Below are 19648 nucleotides of genomic sequence, written 5' to 3' on the forward strand. Positions count from 1 at the left end.
GCTCTCCAGTGCCTGCTGGCAGCAGATCAGATTGTACTTTGAACAAAAAACTTAGTGTTGCAACATCTCCCTCCTCTCCCCGTTCCGCAGCACTAAAATAAACGAGCCAGAGAGACATATACATGCACATTTTTTGTCTACACTTAAACTAATAAACATGAAAGCCTACTTATGTCAACATGAGTCTGTTTATGCCTTGCAAGAATTTACAAACTAGTTTTTCAATACCTTTGAGACATTCTTGACTAAAGAAAACAAAACATTAAATCAAGTTTCAAAGTTCATTAATAACTCAAAATATCTTCTAGGGAGCACCAAAGTAAATTTTTCAGTAACTGCTGATGAGGAAGAGTTTATTGAGAGATATCATCTCATGCTCACCTAAAAGGTGTGAATATTAGTGTTTTTATTCCTGCATTTTAAATTTTTTTTTGATAGCCTGGCTTAAATAATCTAAGAGTTTTTTTTCCCCAATGCAAAAATATTTGAGTTCTCAGGGGAGCCGCAAGTCTTAGAAGAACTGCAAAAGAGAAACAAATTACACTTTCATCAGCATTCAAGCCCAGCAGTGAAATGGAAGAGCAAGGCATTTTTGCAAGGAAAATACCACCACCTTATTTTGGCTTTGCTATAAAGGAAAAAAAGAAAAAGAAATAATGGAGAGGAAAAGTTGTAGAAGGTAAGATCATTAAGGAGAGTGCTGGCAAGAGGTGACCACCCCAGACCAATGATGTGAATTCCAATATCTGTATGTTTGAGTGTCCAAATTTTAGCATCTGCTTACATATCAAAGCACAGTGGGCAAAGACGAATGGAATTTGCCCAAAAACAACACAAAATTTCTCATGAGCCCTCAAGAAATGCAAAATATTCACTCAACAGCCAAATCATTATGCTGTATTCTTCATTTGTAATTTTCCAAACCCAAAGTGAACTAACAGAAACAAGGAAAACTCTCTTGAAAACCAAGGTCTTATTCATCATTTATGAAAATATTCATTTACTAGCACCAAAATACATTTTGACATGCAAAAGAAACAGGATTGTCTAAGCTTTCCTAAGCAGTAACTCTTTGCAGGCAAATTTCTTTTGACCAGATAATTTATGAAATTCTGCTAAGGGATATAGGAAATATCAATAGCATTCCAACAAACAACGTGAAGCATTTAAAATTGAAGAGGGTATATTTAGATTAGATATCAGGAAGAAATTCTTCACTGTGACCGTGGTGAGATACTGGAACAAGTTACCCAGAGAGGCTGGGGCTGCCCCATCCTTTGAAATGTTCAAGGCCAGGTTGAACAGAGCTCTGGGCAGCCTGGTCGAGGCAAAAGGTGTCAATGCCCATGGCAGGGGCTTTGGAACTAAATGATCTTTAAGGTCCCTTCCAACCCATTCTATGTATCTCTTTTTTTTTTTTTCCCCCAAGTTTCACTTCAGACCAGGATAAATTCCCTTCCACAAGTTTGCACATTGCAAATTTGCTGCAGTATGCAAGTCTGGACTGTCCTAGAAAGTACCCCAAGAAGCCTGGGAATGAGGCACCACACTGGTGGAGATCTGCAATGAAGCAGAGATGGAAAGCATGAGCTCCACACCCAGAGACAGCATACAGGAAATGCTCAAGTAAATTACTGTATGGGTGAGCCAAAGGAGGAAAGTTCAGGGGGTATTAACATTTTTCTATTTTATGAAAAGCAGACTACAAAAGGTATGAAAAACAGATTTGTCGCTATACAGCTTTCCACATATCCTGCTGCCAGAAATGCTAAATGGCACAATTCAAAAAGGAAGCATCATGCCAGCTGTTGTATTCCTCTACATCAAGAATGAACAAAATAAAGAAAGGAAAAGATATTAAGGCGGGAGTTTCTCTTAAGGGGATTGTATTGATTAAATTTTTTCTCACGATGTGGCAGTTAAAAATCCCAGAGCTAATCTAATTTACAATATAGAGTCCTGTCTTGCACTGAAATCCAGCTTCAAAGTAAAAGCATTGAAATTATGTCCTGTAATAACTGTGTAGAGCACTTTGCTTTCACATTTTTTACATTCTGCTCTCAGTTACTCATTTTAAACAATAGCATATGGAGACATAAGGTACATATTGTAAGTAACATTCTTCTCTGCGAGAGAAGTCATGAGAGTTTACAATGCATTACAATCACCACAGTTTACAATTACTGGGCCCAGCCCAGATATGTATGCAACATCATCTATATCTTTTCCACACCTACTTCCAGTACTATTATGTTGTAGTGCTTTTGAAAAGTATCACAAACTTATAAATCAAGCAATTTATTTCCTATGCATCTTCAAGAAAGATTCAGGTTAGTATTATCCATTATCTACTTATACCAACATTTCCCCACAATCTTGCCCACCCAGGCTCCATCCCCTATTTACAAAGACTTCCCCCAGATGACACACATTTGTTAGAAGAACAGCAAACACAAGAAGCAAAGAAGCTTTGTCGAATAATAAAAAATTTTCACCAGCTAAAGTCTTGTCTCCCTCAGACCAGAAGAAACCAGTGAAGCTGTTCCAGGAGAGGGGACCTCATTAATGTATCTAAATATCTAAAAGGGGAGTGCTAAGAGGATGGAGCCAGGCTCTTCCCAGCAGCGTCAACCTATAGGACAAGAAGCAACAGGCAGACACTGATGCACAGGAGGTTCCAGCTCCTGATTATAAGAACTTTTTTACTATGCAGGAGATTGAGCACCAGGGATTGCCCAGAAAGGGTGTGGAGTCTCTCTCACTGCAAATATTCAAGAACAAGATGCAATCCTGTGCCATGTGCTCTAAAAGTGCCTGAGTAAGGAGGTTGGACCAGATGACCCACCATGGTCCCTTCCAACCTGACCCATTCTGTGACTCTGAATACTTGAAAGACAAAGGAAGCTCAAAAATTTCTTCACTGACAGGCCTATCAACATAGCATGGAAGTTTGGACTCATCACGCTTCTGACAGACAAATTACAGAAATTAGTGTATGTATTCATCCATCTTTTTCATCTGCAATACTGCAAGCAAAAGAGACCCTCCTCACACTGCTCTCAACTCATTATTTCAGTACTGCACCTAACAGCTTGTTCACATTTGCACATTCAGTACTTGGAGAAAAGAAATTATCAGCTCAGTTCCCATTTTAAAGCTTGGAGAGACCTTGTTCAGTGTTACTGTCAAGTCATGCCCAATAAATTCACGAGGCCAGTGTTGCACTGCCCACTCCTCCCCACACTGCTTTCACAAGTGAATCTGTGGCATGGTGGGGGACATGCTGCCTCTCTGCCTGCAGCACCCCACATCCCAGCATTTAATGAAGTTCTGAGCAAGAAATTCTCACACACATCCACTGAAAGCCTTCTCTATCTTTTAACATTCTGTGCCTGCTGCAACTTGCAATGCCTCGTAAAAACTAACAGAAATATACTTCCCCTAGAGCACAATCTGCCAGAGGATAATTCATTTAGGACTTGGCTGAATGAGTTTCAGGGCACCACGGGCTTCCTGGAAGGCAGGACAACTTATTCAATTATTCCACACACTACCATTACCACTGCTTTTGCTTTGCATATGCTGACACCAGAAGCTGGAACCACCATTAATATTCAGCCAATTTTACCAATTTATTTTCCTAACAGGGTAAAATTCTACCACACAGGCCATGCACTGTTTAGTTCTGAAGATCTCTAGCAAGTCAGCTGCTCCGTAATTCACTTTACCACGTATACATGAAACTGCATACACCATATCCCAACAAAACAGCTTGTAGACAGTCAACAACACTTTGGTCACTATGTAATTGATTTAAATACTTGGATTTGATGCACCATTTTCAGAAGTTTGGAGATTTGACATGTTGTCTGTTTAATTACACACACAACCCAGATTATAAGAGATCTGCAAAAATTTGTTTCAGGAATTAGGAAAAAAAAACCAAACATGAGAAAAATATTTGGCAGAGCTCTGTGCCCTAAAGTCCTGAAATATTTATAATGCTACTTGACCAGCCAGCACTGCCACCCTCACGCATTCAAAAACCATGAGTCAGGCCCTAGAAATAAGTAGTGCTTTTTAATCTTACGATTTTATTGCCAAGATACACTCTGAGGTTTTGCTGGGTTTTCCAGCTTACTTTTCTTAAATCTGCAATGCAAGACCAAAGGATTATTTTGATGATTTAAACTGAATTCAGATTTTCATACAAGCACATCAATACAAAGGCTTGGGAGCATAAAAGCAACCCTCTACAATGTTCCCTTCCCAAAAATTCACTGTTACTTTGACACTCAAGAACAGCAGCAGCAAAAGTAACCGATTTCCTCTAAAATCTTGACTGCAGCAATTTTGGAAGGGCTGCTTTAGGAATATCTCTTCAACATGCAGGAAGACAGCAAGAGGTTGAAGACAGCTATATGTGGTCCTGATTAACATCCAGATGAGGTTACTGGTGCATATTACAAAGCACTTCCTCCTCTTCATGGGACAACTGGCAAAACGAACTAAGATCTGTTGTGCCACAGTGAGGCCCCTCTGATGACACAGATTTTGGCTCCATTTTATTCAAGCCTTTCAACAACCTTTACTCTTCCTCCCAGTGTGAATAAAAGAGATGGGGGAATGGCCAAACTGGTATCTTCTGCATGCTTTTTAACCAACAATTTTCTTGTAGACTCCATTTATTGATGAACAGAAATCAAGCCAATGAAGCTGCTACCTTCTTTATGCCATTTTTATCACATTGTAAAAGCCTCATGGGCAAATGACACCTAAACCCCTTGTGCTCTCCTGAATCAGAATGGCCTGAGGTGACTGAGGGAAGGAAGCCACAAGCATTGCCATGATGTTGGGATTGCAGAAGGGATCTTGTGGCAAGCTCCAGAAGACAGCCCCACATGCTGGGCAGCAGAAACTGGAATACATAGTTGAGTCATGCCCAGGAAGGTCAAGAATCTGTCAGGAAACTAAAAGCCAGAAGACATCTCTAGACCCACTTCTCCACCTCACATGTAACACCAGCTACAGAATTTTTCCTAGAAGCCTGCAGTGCTTTTTAGGTTGGAAACCCAAAGCGTGCACGTGCTGCTGACAGTATTTACTCAGGAATCCAGGGGCGCCCAGTTGCTCATAAAAAAGCAGCTTGTTTCTGATGCTGAAGAATTTCCTGTAACTGCACCAATAAAGCAAAAGCTGCCTGTATACAGCCCTGCTTTTCTGATAACAGAAACCCAGTGCTGGTCACAGAACACCCCGGACATACTACACTCTGGCAAGGACTGGCACAGTTTGGAAAAATGGGAAGGAGAAGGATGGTTACAGACTTGCAATGCAATACTAATGCAATTCAAAACAGAGACAAGCTATCTCAATAGCAACTTATACCACCTGCTTTAGAGTCCAAAGCTCTTACCATTTGTCACTTGGAGCTCTCTGACAAACATACTGTATATTCAGTATTTTTATGCATTTTTTAGCTTGTGTTTTTTTGATTCCTAACTCTTATTTTTTTTTATTCCTATCCCTTCATTTGCTTTATGAATCATAAACCCTGTTAGAGTCACAGGTAATAATGGATTCTGAACAGCAGTTCTCTTAAATGATAGCAAAGAGCAAAAACTCCTAGTAGAATTATTTCAGCAGTAAGGCACAAGTCTTCAGGCTAAGAAAAGGAAAGACAAAACTTAAAGGCAGTAAAAATTGTGTTCTTGCAAAACCACCTTCCTCTTTCTGATAAAAGGCAACAAATTAAAGGACTCAAACCTATTAGCAGAAACTGAAAAAAATGTCACTAGAAAACCAACTCTGATTCAGTTTGAGTGGTTAGCTATCTTAAATACTGGTGAGGTTATTTCCTAATTCATAATGCCCATTGTTCTGCACAGTGTTTCCTAGAACTGACACTAATATTACTTAAATATCATTGTGTTTAAGTCTAAACTATTTGCATGCCCCCCCTTCTCAAGGCTATGCTTTCCCACAAGAACAGCAGTTACACATTCCACTATGCTCATCTTTATCCCCTCACTCTGGGTACAATTTTCTTCATGAGGAATTCCCTCTTGTGAGGCCTTATCTCCCATATCCAGCCCCCTTCTAATTTCATAGAAAAAATTTCTCTCAAGGGAACATGTCCCTGCTGCAGGCTAGAGACAGATTAGGTAATAATCATCAGGGCAAAGAGGGACAGGAAAATCTCTACAAAACCTCATTTTGTGCCCAGGGAATTTGTTCCTTGCTAAAGAAATGGAATTCTGAAATGGAATGTAGGAAGCAGGAATAGGAAAATTAGGTCATGCAATTAAGAAGAAAAAGTACACAGTGAATGAGTGACAGAGCAGGCATTCAGAGTTCGCAGCAGCACTGGAGGCACTCCATCCTGTGGATGAGGTCAAGAACCAGTTGACATCAATGACTACGGCATCCAAAATCCTGCACTTCACCCATCTGCCTCCATCCCAGCGCCAAAAGTGTGCCTTACATTTGCAAGGAGGAAGCAGTGGAAGAACACCCCAGCAGTCTGGCCTTCCACAGCAGTATGAGGTTACAAAGTAAAGCATCAACACCAGCTGGTTTGCCCTAAATCCTTCCTTTGACTGCTGTCATCAGAATTTCCTGTGAGTAATTTCCAATTATTTCATCCCACACCATCCAGAAAAGACGTATAAAACTGATCTGGGCTGTCAACTGCAACAGCAGCAGTTTTCATCAGTTCAGGTACCAAAACTAATTAATATGATTTTAAGTTTCAATGATCAGCAGTTTCTACATTTTAAAGCTGAAGTGGAGATGTGTCAATGGAAGAAAATGCTCCCAGAGAGGAGCTACACAACTGGCCAGTGAGTATCACATTCGCTCTGACATAAGAGGGATAGTGATACTTTTATCCAGAGAGATAGTGCAAGAATTCAAGCCTTCAAGCTTTAAGTGCACACCTCATGGAAACTATCTTTAGGTTTTCACATTGAAAGTGAATTGCATTTCTAGATATTTACACCAAATTTATTCTATCAGTCAAAAACACCTACTCATCTGTATTTTGTTCATAAGCTAAATTATTTAACCAGCAGTTCAGAAGTTTTGTAAAACTATCCAAAAAAGGACATCCTCTGGTGGTAGTAATCTATAGCTTAAAAATTATAATTTACACAATAATTGCATACTGCAAAGAAAATGGGATGGAGCACCTCTACACTACTAAAGCACCTGACTGATGGAGTTTGACTGTCTGGTAAAGGCCTGTTTCTATTTGAGCTCTCTGGATGCCATACAAACATCTCTGCTAGCCAGTTCTCTTAGGTTAACAATCACTGGCTCATACATCTTTGACACAAAGTAGAAAGTTGTCTGGGAAAGGTCAGCCATCTCCTCCAAGCAAGTCTGTGTTTCTTTCTTCTGGTAACAAGTCTGAAGATCCAGGATGCTGAGCCGTGATGCACATTGACACAAGTTGAGCCTTATGCAAGAATCACCTTTCAGAAACAACTTCTATGCTCACAACTGCACTTCTCCTTGTATGTTTTTCCAGTGCCAAGGCCTGGGTTCTTAGTATTTACAGGATTACAATCGATCTGCACAATACCAAACTAATTTAATTTACAAATTATGCTCTCAAAGGAGATTAACATAAACCCCAGCTATAGTGACTTTTGATTCTAGCCAGCTGCCAAAATATGACAGCTGGAAAGTGGAGAGAAGATAATGTATTCATAGCTGACAGAAGTTGTTATTTAATAAGCATTCAGTGGCAGTTTTCACAGCTTAGTACGCTGACAGACACGTCCTAGCAAATCTGGCTTCGGCACTTCTGGCCTGTACTGTCCCCAGGTATCTGCCACCACTGTGCTAGCAGACCTAGTTCCTGTGGCCAAGCCCATTGGGATGAGAGAACCTCTGCTGCACCAGTCCCACCTACTATCCCTGCTTAGGGCACTGATGGAGGAAGAGTTTCATCTGTGGAGTTGGCATTAAGCTCCATCATGAAAAAGCAAGCACAGGTATTCTTCCACCAGCCTTCTTCAGCCAGTGAGTAGCACTGATGGGGGGGGTGGGGGGGGGAGGGATGGGGGGGGCTGTGCTAATTCACATCCAAGAGGACTATTTGGTACTACATGCACTTATTTCCACTTTTGAGAGTGCCAATATTTGCGGAGGGGGACCTTCCTCACACCTCTGGGCATTAAGATTTAAGGAAGACTCAGTCAGCCAGGTAGGATGCCTCTCCAACCATTAGTGCTTCCTTTCCAAGGCTCTTTGTGGCCCCTGATGACTATTTACATTACACTTGATCAAGTCATGACTCCAACAATCAGTCCCCCACGAAGAACTAGTGCACCATCCCCCAAGGGTTAAATATATCCTGAATATATATTTTTGGAGTTGCCTTTTCATTTCTAAACAATTGCTAGCATACTGCCTTAGACACTAGGCAAAGAACACTCTCATTTGGTCTAGATTCAAAACACTGATTTGATAAGCAGCTACAGAAAGCCAACACAAGAACTGTCTGAAATTCAACAAAGGCTATTGCAGGGTCCTGCACCTGGAGAAGAACAACCCCATGCACCAGCACAGGCTGGGGACTGATCTGCTGTGGAGAAGGACCTGGGGGTTGTGGTGGACACCAAGCATCCATGAGCCAGTAGTGTGCCCTGGGAACCAAGAGGCTCAAGTGGATCCTGAACTGTGTTAGGAAGAGCATGGACAGCAGATCCAGGGGAGTGATCCTGCCCCTCTACTCAGTCCTGATGAGGCACATCTGGAGTGCTGTGTCCGGTTCTGGGCTCCTCAAGACAAGAGAAACATGGAGCTCCTGGAGCAGGTCCAGTGGAGAATGACAAAGAAGATTACGGGACTGGAGCACCTCTCAAACCAGGAAATGCTGAGGGAGTTGGGCCTGTTCAGCCTCAAGCAGAGATGACCAAGAGGGGACCTCACCAATGTCAGAAACTGATGCACAGGAAGTTCCACATGAATGTGAAGAACTTCTCTACTGTGTGGGTGACTGAGCACTGGAACAGGTTGCCCAGAGAGGTTGCAGAGTGTCCCTCACTGGAGATACCCAAGAACAATCTGGACACAATCCTTTGCCATGTGCTCTGGGATGACACTGACTGAGCAGGGAGGTTGGACCAGCAGATACACTGTAGTCCTTTCCAATCAGACCCATTCTGTGAGTCTATGAATTTATCAAGATGTCTTTGATCTTTAAAGCTTTACAAAGCTTCCATTTCCTTATCAGTCTAATAAAAGCAAAGCCAACCCTACTTCCACAAGCTTTGTGGTTTGTAAATCTCCTCTAACTTTTTTGTTTGCTTTTCTTTGATTTTGGCCCTCCTTTTAAAGGCATTAGGTAAAGAAAATTAGCACAGAAGGTATCGCTCAGATACACATACAAATTGTAGTCAAACAATCTCATGAACCTGTCACCCCATGTCTTTCACAATGTAATGCAAAATCTAGAACCACAAAAAGAAGTAGTAGAAAACACTGGACTCAAAACTACACCTGTCTCATCATATATAAGGTGCACATTAAATAGAAAAATCTTTAATAGCAGATGCAGTATAAACTTTGAGATTGAGCTGTTCCGCTTGGCAGAGGGAGCTTTTGCACAGCAGAGCTGCCTTTATTTTTCAAGGGTTCTGAACAAAATGTCCTATAGCTGGAGTTTCCACCAAAGTGATACAATCTCTTTAATAACAAAAATACACCTTTGTGTGTGCATTTTTTATATTTACAGCATTTTGTCTTGGCTCTAAAGAATTTCTTTAAAAAAAATCTCAAATGATATTGCTACCAATACAGCATCATACTTAGAGACACTTGGATAATTTTCTCCACAACCTGAATAAATTTTGGGTGCAAGAATAATTAAACATAACCCAATTACATTCATAAATACAAAAGCTACATAAACAGGGACTCTTATCCTCCTGAAATTGATGTACTCTATGTTAATCCAGGCTTAGCATCTAAGTCAGATCTTTAAAAGAACTATTAAATAATTAGCACAAAATAAAAGTTTCTGTTGCCTTCCCAGGGCAAGTACTTCACATCGTTTTATTACTTGTCAGGGAAAAAAACAGATACTGAGTTAGATCATTCCTTAATATAGCCCAGGATAAGTCAAACTTCTTTTATATCCAGTTAACATGCAAACCATTTGACCTTTCCAACAGGACTACTAGAGACCTGGCAAGATCTACTTTTTAGCCTATGGGACTTCACACAAGGCATTACATTTTACTTTAGGGCTTTGCTACAGGCACAGCTGACAGCAGTTGCAAGAGTTCATTTGTTCAAATACTTTCACCTATTTCTTGCATTTACATCTACTAAGCTTAACTGCTTAAGCTGAAGTTTCAAATAAAAAAGTAACTCAAAATGAGAAAAAAACTTTAATATTAATCCATAGTGGTAAAATATTATGGACTATTCCACTTGAAATTTTGGTCTACAAGTCTCTGTGCTCTGTGGCTACTTACTCAGTAGTTTTGGTGTACAGTTTTTGGTGCAGCACTTATTAATCTGCTTTTTTTATCATGATATGATCATCAACTTATAGTATGTCATTTTGTCCCGATACTACCTCTCTACCTGGGATAGCATACCCAAGCAGCTACACAAAACTGCACAGGTGTCTTGAAGTGACAAAAGATGAAAAGCTACTGGGTATGGGACACCACCCGAGTAACTGACAGTGTTGAAAGGTGAGCAATGAAAGAAGCAAATAAATGGGAAGAGGGAGGGAATTAATGTCAGCTCTTCTAAGATAGTACCTCTCTCTGCAAATTCAGCTTGAGGACCTCACATAGCAAAGGAACCTGAAGAGGTACTTCTGTCATATTTTCACTGCTGTCACTGCCCTAAAGACTTGAGTCATACAAACTCATGTAACACAGGCCTTAGCAGTGGCCTCCATCTCTCCTGTCTCTATTCTTCCAACAGCCACCTGCAGAAGCAAACCAGCTTGACAGAACAATGGGCTGAGGCCAACCGTATGAGGTTCAACAAGGAAAAGTTCCCGCACTTGGGTCACAACAACCCTGCGAAATGCGACAGGCTTGGGGTAGAGTGGCTGGAAAATGGCCCGATGGAAAAGGACCTGGGGGTGCTGGTTGACAGCAGCTGAACATGAGCCAGTGTATGCCAAGAAGGCTAATGGCATCCCAGCTTGTGTCAAAATCAGTTTGGCCAGCAGGACCAAGGAAGGGATTGTACCCCTGTATTCATCACTGGTGTGGCCACACCTTGAGTCCTGTGTCCAGTTTTGGGCCACTCATGACAAGAAACACACTGAGGTGCTGGAAAGTGTCCAGAAAAGGGCAAGGGAGCTGATGAAGGGTCTGGAGCACAAGTCTCATGGGGAGCAGCAGAAGGAGCCAAGGGTGTTTGACCTGGAGGAAAGGAAGCTTAGAAGGACATTATTGCTCTCTACAGCTACCTGAAAGGAGGCTGTAGTAAGGTGAGAGTCAGATTCTCCCAACAAACAAGCAGGACGAGGAAATTGCCTCAAGTTGTGCCAAGGGAGGTTTACATCAGATACAAAGAAAATTCTTCACCAAAGGGATTATTAAGCATTGGAATAGGCTGCCTAAGAAAGCGGTTGAGAAAGTGGTGTTGTCACCATCCCTAGGAACATTTAAAAGATGTGTAGATGTGGCACTTCAGGACATGGTTTAGTGGTGGACTTGGCACTGCTGAGTTAGTGGTTGGACTCGATGATCTTATAGGACTTTTCCAACCTAAATGATTCAATGATTCTGTTCCTTGTATTTGTTCAAACTAACCTCAGCCTCAATTTTCATTTTTTATGACCACTGGCAGGAAGCATATCACCTTTCCCATATTTCCACTGCCTTGGGCATATGAGAAACAGCTTTCTCATATGAGAAACACTTTCCCTTATATTGGTGACATATGAAATCTATTCTTAAAAAGTCAAAACAAATAATAATTAAAAAAAAAAAAAGCCAACAGTGTTATCTCCTGGCTCTATACCAAAGCCAAACAAACAATCCTTTCAGCACCATGTCTCTTCTCACAATGCCTTTTGATAGCCATCAGCCAATGAATAATGAGAAAAACAGTTACACTAAAAATAGCATCTCCAAATGGTGGGGAAGTCGACAGAAGCTGTCAGGCCTCCAGGGCAAGATACTTGCAAAGAAAACATGTCTCATATTTTGCAGTTACTATTCAGTAAATGCTCCTATTTTTTGGCCTCTGGAAGGACTGCCAATTTTGCATCTGCTCTGAACATCTAATCAGAGTTTATTTTTTTCACTACATCTATCTTTGAGAAATAGAAACTGCAAAGAAATACTTTCGGTTTTCCATCATGAAATATTTAGCTTATATTACTCATACTGTAAGTAAACTGTCACTTATAAGAGAAAAAAGAAGGACCAGCATTTTTTAATGTAAAAAGAATGTGCTCACATATAACATCAGACAACCCTCAGCTACAAACTCTTTGGTTCCTTTTTCTCCCAGTACAGCCAGCTTCACCTTTGGTGGAATGACATCAGCAGAGGAACTGTTTTTTTTTTTTTTAAATAAGCTTCCTACACAGTCTGAAGAGGCTGTCATGAACAGAACGAGATGCAGACACTTTTCTTACAGCGCTTCTCCCCCATGCCCTCCCTTCTTCCCAAGCCCACACACCATCCTTTAAACCACACAGCAGAACAGACAAGGGAAGGAAAACAAATGGTCAGAGGAAACAGCCCTTTTTCCAATTTTCAGCACAAAGATGTTAAACCATAGTGAGACAAGAGGCAGCCAGGAAATTACATCCATACCAATGGATCTCTCTCTCCATCTTTAGGTTAAACTGAGGAGCTCTCTAAAGGCTCTTGCTTGCAACTACACTAAATTTGAAGCACTAACCAGTACTCTTGGGCCTTTCAGAACACTTGCTCATATTAAACCATTTGTGCAGCTGGGAACTTTGTAATTATCCAAAGGAAAACCTCTGCTCCTTCAGGAGTTGGTGCACAGAGTATAGACTTTGGCACTGGTAGTTCATTTGTCATTGTCAGTATATTTTTCATTTCTGAAAAATATACTGAAAAATATACAAACCACATCTTGTAAACAACATTAAACAGAACTCAATAACAATTCTTGCTTGGTATCTTGGCAAATCCCAGTCATTTCATAAGCACTGATAGCTCCTGTAAAATACAGCATTTGCTGCCCCAGGAGCAGCATCAGCAGGTACAGGCTGTGATGTCTAACAGCATCTCTGACCTGTGCCAGGAAGTTAAAGAATTAGAGAAAGGTTGGGATTAGAAGAGATGTCTGGAGAGCATCTGGTTCAACCCTGCTGTTAAAGCAGGCTAATTTGTGACAGCTAGCACAGGATTGCCTCCAGGTGAGTTTTGAGTATTTCCAGAGAAGGAGACTCCACAACCTGTTTCATCAGCCTGTTCCAGTGCTCTGTCACCCTTGAAATAAACAAGTTTTTTCTCATCTTGAGATGGAGCTTCCTGTGTTTTAGTTTGTGTCTGTTGTCCCTTGTCCTGAGGACAGGCTGTCTTCTCCAGGTTCAATTCTCTTGGACTTCCCTCAAAAAAGAGATGTTCCGGTTCTCTAATCATCTTCACAGTCCTTTTTTGGAAGCTCCCAGCATTTACTTGTCTTTCTTGTACTGAGGAGCCCAGAACTGGGCACAGCACTCCAGATGCAGCCTCACCAGGTCTCAGTACAGGAGCAGAATCACATTGCTCTTCCTAACACATCCCAGGATACTGCTGGTCTTCTTGGCCACCAAGACACGCTGCTGGCTCAAAGAGTTTGCTGTCCTCCAGGACCTTCTTGGAGAGCTGCTCTCCATCAGATCAGTCAGTCCCCAGCCTGTGCTGGCACATGGGCTTGTTATTCCACAGGTGCAGGACCCTGTATTAGTGTTCTCTTGAACTTCATTATGCTCCTCTCTGCCCAGTGCTCCAACCTGACCAGATCTCACTAAATGGCAGCACAGCCTACTTGTGTGTCAGCCACTCACTCTTCCCAGTTTTCTACTACCAGCAAACTTGCTGAGGGGACACGCCATCCCTTCACCCAGGTCACTGATGAATAAGTTTAACAGGACTGGACCCAGGATTGGCTCCTGGGGAGCTCTGCTGGCTGCAGTCCTTTAATTGACCTCTGTGCCATTGATCACAACCCTGAGCTCTGCCATTCAGCCAGTTCCCAATCCACCTCAGCTGCAGTAATGGAATGCATCTCCAGCTGCATTTTGTGCAAACCATCACAACCAGTAACAAATCAACCCAGCACACCAATGCCAGCAGCTGACAGCTAGGGTTTAGTTAGGAGCTCTCAGCAGCTTCCAGGATGAAGCGTAAAATTACTGACACAATTATCACTGGCCAGGCCAGCAGTTCTAGTGTTTCTTTCCTATTCACATACCTGCATGAAAGACTATTTCCCCGGCCCTCCATTAAAATAACTTATTTCATACTTAAACAAAACTTGATTTTACTGGAAATTGTAAATACAGCTTAATAAAATAACTCACACAAACGCAAGGGCAAGAGGCTCAGCCAGACTCTAGTCAAAGCTGATATGCTCCAGGTCCATTCAAAACATCATTTTCCTTTATTGTCTTCTCACTATTTTCGCATATATTAATGACCTCCCAACACCAGTATAAAGAACATCAGGATGCTCATGTGGGATGAATACTGAGCAGCTGATGTGCTGTACTTGCACATTGCCTACTTCATCCCAAGGTGGGCTGCTCTCCCACCTACTCCTTGAGTGCACTTCTTGCCAACAAACTTATCATCATTAGTCTTCTGTCAACTATAAGCTTGCAACTTCAACACAAAAGCATCCATGAAACAGCTGAAATAATGAAAACTGAGAAAGCTGCAAAACCAAGTGGTTATTTCTGAGGCAGGACTGGTGTTTGTTTGTTTTGGGTATTTTGAGGAAGAAAAGTGATCAGTGAAGCAGAAAGAAGCTGGCAGTGTGGGAAACACACTGAAAGAAGCTGCAGTAGAAAAACAGAGCTGTCAGTCAGGTTGAGCATTTCAACAGGACTGTATTCCATTTAATTCCTACATCAAGAGAAAAACAGCAAAACATCTTCTGAAAAACAATAGCTAAACTTGTCACCAAGATTCAACAAGAAAGTAACTTAAATATAGGAAAACAGATTATGTATTTGCATTAGGTGGGAGGATATATACTGCCTACAGACTATGATAATCTTCAAACTGCAGCCTTGCTTGACTATATCCTTGTTTCTAGTCATAAATATTGCCATGAAACAGAGAGAAGTACTTTTAAGAGACTACATCACAGAAAGTTTTATAGGCTACTAACATTTCAAGCACACATTTGGAACACGTATCCAAACCTCTCACAGGTCATCCCAAAACAATGAATACAGCATCAATACCAAATACCATTTATTTCAATCTGCAGAAGACAGCAGTTTTGACAGTTCTAATATTAGTCATGCTTACTGAGATTATTCTGGCTTTGTTAAAGAAGCATGGGGAACTAATCAACTTGCCAAAAAGTAAAGCAAATATAATATTAATTCAATGTCGAAAGAAGTATAGATAGTTTTAAAAGCTACTGTGTTACACTTAAATAATATAGATGTTGTAGATATGATTAACCCCAAATTCTGTTAATACAGAATTTAGCACACCTGAGAGCCACTTCATGAATCCTACCTAGCAATATTCCAAAACCACATCTGTTTCTTCTAGCAAATGAGAATAAACTCTTGCAAAAACAAATCTTGTTATCTCCTCTAGCTTTTCCTTTTTTTTTTAATTTTTGCATCATTGGTCTTGAAAGAACAAGGACAACAGTTGCTTCTTTAATTAACGTAAACCACCATGAGGAAACAGTAAGAACAGCAACTCAGAATAATCTAAGTTTGCACACCTGGGCTCTAGCAATTTCTGTATTCATCACTGCAGGCTAGCTGCTCACAGTTTGCAAGCTCTCATTACACAAATGCCACTTCAGAATTAACTACCTGGAAGCCCTACAGTACACTTACATGTGGCAGCCTGAGCCACTTCAACACTTGGCTGTTAATAAACCTCAACCCACCCTTCAGCCCTTATTGCTTTCAGAGTAACTTCCTTCCCACAGGCCCTTGCTTCATGGGAACCATACCGCCCATCACACTCCCACCACTGTGCTTCCCGGTGTTAAATTCCTGACCTGTGCAATGGCACTCTGCAGGGCTCAGACAAGTGCCTTCACCAGGCAGGGAGGAGGACTGGGAAAAGCCACCCTGTTGAAGTCCAGCCAGATAAAAGTTCACAAAACAAGTGCCACATGCATTCATGTTGTATGGACATATATCCTAAATGTACACATGTTATGTATGGATACAAATCTGTGTGCATATATGGCATATACTTAAACTGCTATATGTAATAACCATCACATCACAGCAACCCCAACATCACAACTATTGCTCCCCATGAAATGTGTACAGCTGTATAATTAAACATAACAACTTCACAGCACCCAGCTACATAAAGTGATTGACATTACCCTGCAATAACTGTTGCTATTGGTCATGAAGTTCTGACTAGTCTACAATATACCAATTTATGAAAAATCAAATGCTACCCCTGAACTAATGTTAACCTTAGCTGACCATAACAATTTCAACTGAAGGACACAAAACAGGCTGATTTTACCCTACAGAGGCAACAAGGACACATTTGGAACATGTATCCAAACCTCTCACAGGTCATACCCGTTTAAACTGTATACAATTTCAACTGAAGGACACCAAACAGGCTGATTTTACCCTACAGAGGCAACAAGGAATACACCCATTTAAACTGTATCCTGGTATCCTGTTCAAACTCAAGCAACTTACTAAAAACTTTTTTTGAGGAACTATGAGATCTTAATTTGTTCAAATCATTAGTGAAGAAATTAACTTTTCAGATAAACATATTTAGAAACCAGTCTATTCTGTGTTTCATAAACTACACTTTATTTAAACCTAATTTCAATGAGTTTAAACTAAAGCAGGAAATTAGCCCTCAGCAGCCCAGCATTCATCTTCAGCATCTAGAGGACAAATTAAAAACAAAACCAAAGAGTGCTCCTTGCCAAGGAACATAATTATGCTGTCTCATTACTGTTTTGCTAAAATAATTTAATTAGCAGCCTTCAGATACAGGAAGGAATTTATGCTACATCAGGAAAATAATTACTGGGGGTGGTGGGGGAGGGATGTGAATTGTACACAGTGTTCTAGCATACCAGGAACATGGGTGTTGAATTCTTCCACTAAAAACTATCGGGCCAAAGCTGGATTGGCATACCAGAACCAAACTTTTTTTTTTTTTTTTTTTTGATCCAAAGGAGGGGTGGGGACATAAAAAAAAAAGGCACCAGGCAGTCTAATACTTGCATACTTTTAACTGCAAGTAGGAAGACATAGCGCAGGAGCGGTGCTGAGGTGAAGTGGAGATTGTGCTTCCCCACCCATGCACAAATTAAAGCTCCAAAACCACTCCAGACCCTGTCTTTCATTATGTTCTGCTCCTGTGGGCACTGACATTTGTCATTAGGGAATCCCATAACTGAGGCTTTTATAGGTAGCTCTTTAGGCCAATTCCTCCAGGCTACTCCATGCAACAGCAAATTTGATTCCTGCAATAAAGTTGTAGTCTAGGCTAATTCCAACATATGTTTCCTCTTTTAGATGGGAAGCCTGCTTACAGCAGGACTGCACTCTAGATCTCCAGGATAACAGAGGTCTATACAAAAAAGTATTACCCTTTCTGAAGCTCATTGTTTCACATGGCTGACTGCCTGTAGTGCTTAACTGCTCGTCAGTATCATGCACAAGGACCCTGTGCTTTTATAAATCCTTGTCATGAAAGCCCCTGCACCATCAAATCAGTAGAGTGCCATCCACATCCCCAGCTCAAATTTCTCATAAGTGTGCAAGTAGCCAGTTACTGAACAAGAAACTGAATTACAGTTCAGCTTTAAAGTCCCTGCAATCCAGGAATAAACTGCTTTTCAACCCCTTCTTGTCTCAGATATTAACTGTCCTAATCAGCACACAGGCATTTCTACAGATCTCCAATCTATTTTAGCCATATAAAAAGAATTTTTCAGAGCCAAGTTGTACTTTAATTTCACCAGCATAATCCACCAGTGGATAAGATAAACCAAGATTAAACAAACTGGAAGGGTTTGAAACACTAGTTAAGATTAGCTAAAAATATCACCATGATACATAAACCCAAATAGAAACCTGCTCCATGTCCCAAGGCAGTATCAATTCTGCCATCCCAACAGGTGTAGAAAATAATTCATCTTTGTCATTAAACTCCATGAAAATGCAGAAGGGAGAGGAGAGCTGTTGACAGAGGAGGGGCCATTTGTATATAAATTATTCCACCTGGCTAATCAGATTTAAAGGTGTCAGGGTACAGAGCCATCAAAAGCCAGTCCCTTCACCAGTGATCCTAGAAATGCAATACTGAGAAGTTTGTCCCTATATTTTATGTGCAAAGTACTTCAGGCATCTGCAAAAGGCTTTGAAACTTAGCCCACAGTGAAAGACAAGCCTTCCTGAAAACACAGTTTTAAAGTAGGAAACTAGTTAGACAGTGCTGGGTACAAAGATCGTATTTGTTTTGACTTATTTCCTCAAATCCTTTGAATACCAGTTCAGAGCACATACTCTATAAAACACTCATGAGAAACTGGCACGTTCACTGAGGCACATATTGATGAACTGCTATTTACAACTACTGTCATTTAAGTACCTTTTTATTACAAATGGTAGGATTTGTAATAACAGACACCACAAGATCCTCAGGCAGCTAAAAGCTGCTGAATAAACAAGTGCAACACGAGTGATTTTTCCCCACTGCTTCCCATTTGAAATGCACAGGCTCAGCCCAGCAAAGTAAATTGCTTGTTTCCTGTCAGCCTTCAACCTCTACATCTCTATTTTCTGGGTGGGAACAGGGAAGGGAATTCGAGGGCAATTTTTTTTGTTATTTGAATAAACAAATGCAGATAAAACAACCATTTCAAATGAACAAGTCCTTCCTAAGCTAATTTTCTTGGAGCCTTTATACAATACAGATTTATTTTCCCCTTTCTATCCCTCCCTCCCCGACCCCTACCATGGGGTCCTCCATGCCACAGGGCAAGTGGAGCCCCAGCGTCTATAATTAATGGCTTTGTCTGAAGGTTGTGGGTTGGCCACAGCATAACAGATACCCACATGCAGGAAAAAAAGCAAATACACTTACCCGAGAGATAGACAGAGGCACATTGAAATCCTTGCCCCCTTGAAGCCTGAAACCCCAGGGAGCCGGCCCGACCAAAGACACGCTGTAGTTGCTCATGATGTTTAGTATTCAAGGACCAAATCCAAAGAACTGATGCCTGCAGAAGAGGATTAGAGTTTTAATTTAAAGGTGATAAAAACAAAAGGCACTGTCCGCAATTTTGGAAACATTCTTTCTTTGGCTATATTCCCCTCCCCCCAAAACAGCCAAAAACCCCACACCAGGTCTGTCATGACTTGTGCTTTTATTCCCTATATGTTGTTTCCCTCCATAGCTTAGGAAGAAACAGAATCTGGAGAACTGCTGCCGCCAAAATATTT

The 19648-nt window shown here is 41.0% G+C and overlaps 1 protein-coding gene across 4 annotated transcripts in view; it reads right to left on the minus strand.

The window, feature by feature from the left end:
- PDLIM5 (PDZ and LIM domain 5) overlaps positions 1–19648 on the minus strand; it is a 137278-nt gene that overhangs the window by 104250 nt on the left and 13380 nt on the right. For all 4 annotated transcript variants that reach the window (XM_085579069.1, XM_077782963.2, XM_085579070.1 and 1 more), the window contains exon 2: positions 19290–19425. In XM_085579069.1, the coding sequence (XP_085435195.1) occupies positions 19290–19385 (96 nt within the window). In that variant the 5' untranslated portion in view covers positions 19386–19425. The remainder of the gene's footprint in view (positions 1–19289; positions 19426–19648) is intronic.

This window comes from Lonchura striata, chromosome 4 (genome assembly GCF_050655825.1).
Source record: "Lonchura striata isolate lonStrDom1 chromosome 4, ASM5065582v1, whole genome shotgun sequence".
Taxonomy (NCBI): Eukaryota; Metazoa; Chordata; class Aves; order Passeriformes; family Estrildidae; genus Lonchura; species Lonchura striata.